The 7920-nt window shown below is 32.2% G+C and overlaps 2 protein-coding genes across 2 annotated transcripts; both read right to left on the bottom strand.

The window, feature by feature from the left end:
• Positions 1–436: 436 nt before the first annotated feature.
• Positions 437–2459, bottom strand: LOC107927197 (psbP domain-containing protein 7, chloroplastic). The gene is made up of 3 exons (XM_016858229.2): positions 1913–2459; positions 1582–1801; positions 437–829 (listed from the first exon to the last, which is right to left on the bottom strand). Exons 1-3 carry the CDS (start codon positions 2217–2219, stop codon positions 523–525), a joined length of 834 nt encoding a protein of 277 aa, XP_016713718.1. The 5' UTR covers positions 2220–2459; the 3' UTR covers positions 437–522.
• A 1677-nt stretch (positions 2460–4136) lies between these two features.
• On the bottom strand, positions 4137–7657 carry LOC107927300 (zinc finger protein GAI-ASSOCIATED FACTOR 1). Its single transcript, XM_016858363.2, has 3 exons — positions 6824–7657; positions 5686–6082; positions 4137–5308 (listed from the first exon to the last, which is right to left on the bottom strand). Exons 1-3 carry the CDS (start codon positions 6999–7001, stop codon positions 4339–4341), a joined length of 1545 nt encoding a protein of 514 aa, XP_016713852.1. The 5' UTR covers positions 7002–7657; the 3' UTR covers positions 4137–4338.
• Positions 7658–7920: the final 263 nt, after the last annotated feature.

The following is a 7920-nucleotide window of genomic DNA, read 5'->3' as shown; positions in this document are numbered from 1 at the left end:
ATATAAACATAGTCAATGTATTCACTCAAGAGAGAAGAAATATTGATTGAAAGGATTACTTAGTAGTTTATCTTTTTCATACATTTTTTGCATAGTATCTAACGATATTAAAGAACCTTGAAAACCTTCAAAAGCTAATCTGAATGGGGACAGGCAAGGGTCTTGCCCCCTGCAATGATTTTTTCAATTTAGTCTTCCTATAAATAGATAAACTATAAAATAATATATAGTGAAGTTGCACTTTGATTCCCCAAAATAAAAATTTTCTAATTCAATCCTCCTATAAATAAAGAAATTATAAATTAATATATAGTAAGATTTCACTTTAGCCTCCTAAAAGTGAAAAAATTTCTGTTTAGCCCATTTAAAAATGATAAAATTATAAATTAATATACAATAAACTTATATTTTAATCTATGAAAAAAATATAATTAAATTTCGACCCTATTAAATTTTTGTTTTTTGGATTCATCCCTGAAAATCTTTGTTAGGAAGACATACAAGCTAAATTGAAACTCCATGTCAAGAGGTGAGATTAAAGGAGTTAGCAATTCTATAGAATGCCGACTTCAACTCCGGCCATGCCGATTCTGCCGCTTGTGCATTTAGGGTGAATAGCCTACCTCCACGAGCACAACAAACGGCAACATTATGACGCTTGAATGAAGGACTTTCAACCTTGAATTCCAGCTTATAATACTTCACTTTCATCTTAGGATCTTCTCTCATTGTTGATTCTATCAATGTTCCTTTCACATCAGAGCGTTGCCCAGTTATCGTTTTAACCACCGCTTCACCCACCTCTTTTGGCCCTCCAAATGTTTCAATTCTACGAAACAAAGAAGAAAAACAAGATGTAAATTGTAGTAAATCTAAAAATCTAAAAATCTGTTAAGAGGGTCACATTCACTTGGAATGGTCTTGGATGAAATCTAAAAATTTAATTGAAATAATTAGCAAGACCCCTACCTGCCCAATTCAAACTCAGTCTAATCTAATTTAGTTATAAAAAGTTAATAATACAATCTTAAAATAATTTGAATTAGAAATGATATCCAAACCCAAAAATATCAAAAGATTTGAACTCAAAAAGATAAAGAAAATATCCAAATTTGAAAGGACCCAACTTGAAAATGCCATTTGTCAACTTGAATGACCCGAATTCAAATAAACCCAAACTTAAAATAACGCGAACCAAAATTACCTAAACCCAAAATAATCAAACTCGGAATAAATCAAACCCTGAAATGACCCACCTCAAAAAATTTAAATGACAAACTTAAATGACTTGAATCTAAATTAACACGAATTCGAAATTATTCAAATTAAAATCACCTAAATCTAGAATGATCAAACTTAAAATGACAAAACTTGAAATAACCCAACCTAAATAACTTGATTAAATAATCCAAATCTGAAATAACTCAAAATAACTCTAGGATTTCAAAACTGAAATAAACTTAAACCCATATTCGCCCAATCTAAAACAAACCCAACCTAGCATCCCAATTTAAAACAAAGCCAACCTAGCTAATTGGTAGGTATGCATTAATATAGAAGTGATATTATAGTAGCACTCACGAGAAGTCTAGGGGAACTGGTGAAACAATGACACTAACATTCAGCTCCCCGCTTGAACCAGGCGGACCATATGCAACGATTGGTTCGTTCACATTCTTCCGGGGACGGTTACCGGATTTTGGACTATTGGTAGGCAGTGGATCAAGTGATCTCTCTAATCTCTCAGCTGCTCTATATAGCAACCTTTGATCACCAACCCAACTCGCCGGATATGTGAACTCTGCATTTCAAAAATCTCAACACAAAAACAACATCCAACTTAACGAATTAATCCCATGAATGAAATCGAAGTTACTTGAGGAACAAGTCAGGTTATATAGAACTTACTAACCAAATCCTTCATTGTTTTCAATCCGACGACTGTATCCTTCTATTGGATAAAGCACGTCCAGCTTCAAACTCCGACCACTCTCAGGTACCAACCCCAGGAGGAAACTTGTTAAGCCACCAAAATTTGCACCAACAGCTACAAGGGAAGCTGAACCGACTCCGGCAAGCAAGCGCCGCCTGAATGTGGTGGCTAGCGGTGCGAATTCCTCCGCCGGGGACTTTCCTTGCCTATTGTTGGATGATTGTGTCATGTAAACTTTGTTTCGGGAGACGTATTTACAAGCCTGAAAATACTGCTGCAATGCCATTTTGCACTTTTGAGGGTCCAATTGGGATGCATACAATACAAATTAAAGTATTAAATATTAATGTCTGGATAGTTTAGATTGAGTAATTAAATGGGATTTTTACTGGTTTCTTAATGCAAATCATGCACCAAATGTTGGGTTTTGTTCAAGTTGATAGGTTTTCCCAAGCAAATGTTGATAATGCTTATCTAGTTTTTGTGGCTATCGTTTTATTTGGTTTGTTTAGTTGTTCATAGCCACAAAATCTACAATAAGGCCACTGTTATTTATTTATTTATTTAAATTTGGGCCTATTTTGATCCTTTTTGCTTTTAGGTTTAATATTTTGATATTTGGGCTTGATGGGTACTAAACAGGCATGCTTGGTTCCTCTTTTGCTTGCTCGTGCACTTGATAAAAGGGTTAAAAAGTTGTAGCAATGATTATAAAAATGTAAAAAAAACTTTTTATCTTTTTTCTTTTGGGCCGATATCTAAGGGAAAGGTAATGCAAATCATGCATGAAAATGATGAATTTTTAACTCTTCAGATCTGCCGCTTGCATGCAGTAATTAATTAAATTTTACGCTCATATGAGTTAATTAAAAAATTTATTAAAAAGTGGCCTTACATAATTTACATTTCACTTTAAAAATAACTTCGGGTTCAAAACTTTGAAAACCGCATTTACATTGCACCTTCAAAAGGAAACCCTCGAGTTTAAAACTTTAAAGATGACATTGTTACGAAGAATAATTAACCTAAAAAAAATAATTTCTATGAGCCGAAAGATGCCTTGGTTCTAAAAAAATACTATGTCTACTTAATACACTCAATTAAAGGAGTTCTTGATAAAAAAAATAGCATATTATCAAATTTAGCCTTCAATATTTATATATATATATTTTATCAATTTGGCCTTTATTCTTTTTTTGAACTAAATTTGACCATTTAACTTTTAAAAAGATTCAAATAGTTTTTTTTAAAAGAAATGCTGATTAAAACATTAATATTTTAACGATGTTGACGTGACAACTCGCGTGATAGTTCACGTATATTTCATGCTAACATTGACACTTTTTGTCTTATATGCCATGTCACCACATAATTTAAAAATTATCAAATATTCAAAATTTAAAAAATTCAAAAAGCATATAAAAAGTTCATAAAAATTTTAAAAAATAACATGGAGTACATGTGGATTGTCATGTAGGTTGTCCTGTTTAAAAAGTTAATGTTTCAGTCAGAGTTTCTATTAAAAAGCCGACCATTTGACTCTTTCTGAAAGCTTGATGGTCAAATTTGATCCATTTTAAAAGGTTGAGGGTCAAATTTAGCTAAAAAAGTATAAGGGCTAAATTGAAAAAAAAATGTAACCAAAGGGCTAAATTTGACATCATGCTTAAAATTTTGTGATATTCATGAATCAAATCAGGCTAGGTTTATGTATGATATCAACCGTATACATAGTTTGTTAAATACGGTTTTACTCAAAATATGACCTCAAAAATTGTTCAAGTTAGTCCATATTTATAAATGACTAACTCAAACTCATTTAGACTCGTACATAATATTTTTTAATTTTTAAAATATATTATTTTTACTTAATATTTAGTGATTTTATATATAAATATTTCTTTTATAACCATTATATATTTTCTATTTTATTAAAATTTCTGATAGTATAATATATTGAATTTTTATACTATATATATTACATAATACATAAAAAAAAGATAACCAACAAATTATAAATTTAAAAATAGGTGAGATTAAACTAAGATCAACCTTTGAATATTGAAAATCGAACTGAGCTAATATTTGAAGTGTACTTAATTTTTTTTCTAAGCTCATTTTTAAACTTAATATTTTTTCAAAACCCTTCTAATAGACCTGCCTTCACTGTTTGCATTATTGGTGCATAAATATGAATATATAATTTGGCCTAAATTGCTTGAATTTTATTCAAAGTGCTCAATAATCTTGCTCTTTAGCAAGAACATTTAGATTTATCTTAATATACTTCAAAAGAAAGAGTGAAAAAAGAAGAGAAAAATGATGAAAGAAGTTACAGGCAAAGGAGAGTTCTAATTGGAGATATAGCTAAGCTAGCTACTTTATTTTTTATTATTAAATTTTTTTTAAACTTTCCACATTGGTTTCTCCAACACTGCACGTTGTTGAAAATGGCTCAAGCCTTGCAGTCTAGCTTGCCCAATTGCCCCAAACTGCTCCAAATCTTGCTGCGGTTGATGAGGATGATGATGATGATGATGATGATGATGCTGTTTCTCCAGTAGATTCCTTGGTCTTGATCCCCCAATCCCCAAGAAATCCACAGTCATTGTATCAGCACTGAAACCTGATAAACCGGTAGTTCTTGGGGTGCTGCTCTCTACACTCTTAAAAAACGCATTGTTTTGCTCGAAAATCCCTGAAAACATCACACCCATGTTGTTAACACTTGAGCTTTGATCAACCCCTCCATTTGCATTGAAAAAATCTGACTGGCTGGTAAAACCAGTACTATCAGCCCCTCCTAGTGTTTGTGTTTGATTATTATTGTTATTATTATCATGGGTTTGCATTGAAACAAACGATGGTGGCGCCATGGTACTTGTGGTGGTATAGCTTTTCCCCATCAAGGGAGAGTTGAGACTACCCGTGCTAGCAGTTGCACCCATTTGAGCTGCTTTCTGTAACAATGCAGTGGCAGACATGGAGGCTGACCCAGAAAAAAGGTGGCCACCGTTTCCTTCGAATAACGTCGATGAATTCCCGTTCAGCTGCAAGCAAGAGGTCGAGGAAGGATTAGGAACAGTGGTGACTTTTGTTCCACCAAACAGGCTGCTGCTTCCGTTTGAAAACATGGTTCCCGCCGCCAAGTTTAAGGACTGCAATGAGCTTTTAGTGTCATTGCTGAACGGCTCAGATATATTGATGGCAGACGTGTTGGGGTTGTTATTGACGGGAATTGCAGAGATGAGCTGATCTGCAGCAACAACTTGGCCTTGTAAATTTGATCCCACGTTTATAAGTCCTCGGCTTGCTTTGTTGTTTTCTTCTGTTAGGGCATCACAAAAAGCCCTATGCGTTATAAAACTGTCTCTTCTGCAAAAAGGAAAAATTATTGATGTGATGAGATCACTTTAAAATAAAATAACAATTCTAACGTCAAACAAAGCCCTATGTGTTTGGGTATTAAGGAAATTATTTAAGCTTCATGTTCATCGACCCAAAACATAATATTATATGCTGAACTATTCTTTCTTTTTGCATGAAAAGTCTTTGAATATATAATAAACAAAAGAGTTGGTGAAGAAGCATTTATTTTTATAGGTCAGATAAAAGATAAAAGAGTAAGTTATACAAAGATTAATTTACCCAAAGGATAAAATGTAATCTTACAACTATACTTTTACCAAAAGAGTTGTATATACAAGAGTAGTCAATAGTGCATAAAACTAAGAGTTGAATATATGTAAAACCTGGAGAAAATGGTGCCACAGTCACATTTATATTCCTTTGTGCCACAGGTTTTTGAATGAGCTTTCCAATCAGATTGAACAGCGTATTTCTTGGAGCATTTATCGCATTTCCATTTCTTCTCACCATGTTTACGACAAAAATGTTTCTTGATCCCGGTGAGATCACCTAGGGCTCGAGCTGGGTTATGGTGGACGCATGATGGTTCAGGGCAGACGTAAACCCTTTTACGGATCTCGGTGCTGGTTCTTTGCTTTAGCTTCCATGGTAGGTTATGGCCTCGTCGATGGAGTTGAAGGTTTTGGTCTCTTTGGAACCCTTTGTTGCATATTTCACACACGAATCGGTTTGTGGCCAAAAGGGTCTTTGGTGATAAAGCAATCACTTCTGCATTGGGATCTGTAACATAAAAATCCATGCAAAGTTACCATAATATCAATCAGTCACTTTTGTTTCGCCAATTCTCTCATCAAACTTCAAAAACTTCATAAATTAACCCTATCTTAAAAAGAAAAAAAAGAAAAAAGCATAAGATCAAAATTAAAATTTTGATTCCATTGCTAGAAGCAGTTAAAAAACAAAAGAAAAGGAGGAAAAAAAGAAAAGAAAAGAGAAGTGAGGGTAAGGCAAACAGTTTGCTAAGCAATGATTGTGATACCCAACCAATAATTGAAACCCTTTTCCTTTCCACAGCATATACAAGAAAAAAAGAAAAGCTTCAATAATTCACCATTTTTACAGATCTCCAAAAAACTATTATTATTCTCCCAAAAAAGTACTCAAAATTTCAGAAGATCTTCTTCATAACAGCCCCAGTTGAAATCAAGACCAGCTTAGAAAAAAAAAACATTTCCCTTTTTGTTTTTTGATCCAAAAACATATGTAAGACATAAGCATGAAATGTCAAAAAAAAAAAAAAACTTTCTAAATCAAGCATGTAAAGCCAAAAAGAATAGAAAACCCCAACTAAGTTGAATTGTGTGGTATGTAGTAAAAGTAAAAACGATAACTTATGACTGAAACAAATGAAAAAACAAGCAAATCATACAATTATTTCTCCATTTCAAGGACCTGTTAATGAAAATCTTAAAACCCCTTTTTGTTTTAAAAAAAGAAAAGGTTAAAGCTTTGTTTATATACCAGGAGTTCCTGGAAGGTTTCTTTTCTTCTTAGCTGGTGGAGGAGCAGTGGAGCCGCCATTACTGTTAGTTGAAAGCAAAGAGTTTGAGCCGCCATGAAAGTTTCCTACTTGTTGTTGCTCTTGGTGATGAGTTTCTGAAGAGAAACTCCCTCCTCCATCACCTGTGATATTTGACATTGAACAAAGAGGAGAGGAGGAAGAAAAAAAATAAAAAATAAAAATATATAAAAGAGAGATCTCTTAATGGAAAAATACAATAACTTTTTTGTCTTTCTTCCAAATGACTCTCTTTGTTTCTTTTCTTTTTCTCTTATTCCTAGTTCTTGGTGCTCATCACATAAAGAAGAAAGGGTTTTAATTATTTGTTTACATTAATGGAAGAAAAAAACAAAAGAAACACAAAGAGGAAACTTGGGATTTGGTTGTAGCTAGAGGAAGACAAAGAACCAGGAAATTCTCCTTCATTTCTGGTGGTGAAGTGTGTTTTTTTTCTTCTAGCTCTAGATGTAAGTGAAGAACATATATATGAACCAACCCATCCTGGCTAGACCATTATTATTAAATAATAAATATTACCACTAGGTAGTATGTATATATATATAAGACTTTTGACTAATGCTATAAGAAAATTGCCCTAGGTTATTTTTGGTATTAATATTTTGCCCTTATCCCCAAAACTTTTCATTTTTTGTGAAGTTAATTTACTCTTATAAAAGCTTATCATGTCAAATATACTTCCCATATCTTAAAAACTCATAGTAGAGAAGTTGTCAAAAAGTAATAATTAGCTTAATGGGTAATTTTTCTTTTTGGAAGTTTGATTTGATATTAATAATGTTACTTACAAATTTAGATGATATATATAGATATTTACTTCTATTTTATTAATGGGTTTTGAAATTATTTTTGTTTCTAATTTTGATTATAATTGGATTGAATATATTTTTAAAAAATAATATATTTTTAAAAATATGTATTTTCTAATTAAATGAGAATTGATTTAATTTATAATAAAATTCTATTATTTTGAAAAAGAATTGAGAGGATAAAATATTTTAAAAGTAATGAAAATAAAAAAAAATAGAAACAATCAATG

Source organism: Gossypium hirsutum, chromosome D11 (genome assembly GCF_007990345.1).
Source record: "Gossypium hirsutum isolate 1008001.06 chromosome D11, Gossypium_hirsutum_v2.1, whole genome shotgun sequence".
Taxonomy (NCBI): Eukaryota; Viridiplantae; Streptophyta; class Magnoliopsida; order Malvales; family Malvaceae; genus Gossypium; species Gossypium hirsutum.
This window is presented reverse-complemented; position numbering and strand designations above follow the sequence as displayed.

Bases quoted from the DNA above. Each gene is read 5' to 3' on its own strand.
- LOC107927197 (XM_016858229.2), bottom strand. From the start codon at position 2,219: ATGGCATTGCAGCAGTATTTTCAGGCTTGTAAATACGTCTCCCGAAAC. The intron at 1,802-1,912 runs GTTAGTAAGTTC...TTTGAAATGCAG, and splicing joins TGAAAACAATGAAGGATTTG to AGTTCACATATCCGGCGAGT. The intron at 830-1,581 runs GTGAGTGCTACT...TTTGTTTCGTAG, and splicing joins CCAGTTCCCCTAGACTTCTC to AATTGAAACATTTGGAGGGC.
- LOC107927300 (XM_016858363.2), bottom strand. From the start codon at position 7,001: ATGTCAAATATCACAGGTGATGGAGGAGGGAGTTTCTCTTCAGAAACT. The intron at 6,083-6,823 runs GTATATAAACAA...TTTATGTTACAG, and splicing joins AAACCTTCCAGGAACTCCTG to ATCCCAATGCAGAAGTGATT. The intron at 5,309-5,685 runs GTTTTACATATA...TCCTTTTTGCAG, and splicing joins TGTGGCACCATTTTCTCCAG to AAGAGACAGTTTTATAACGC.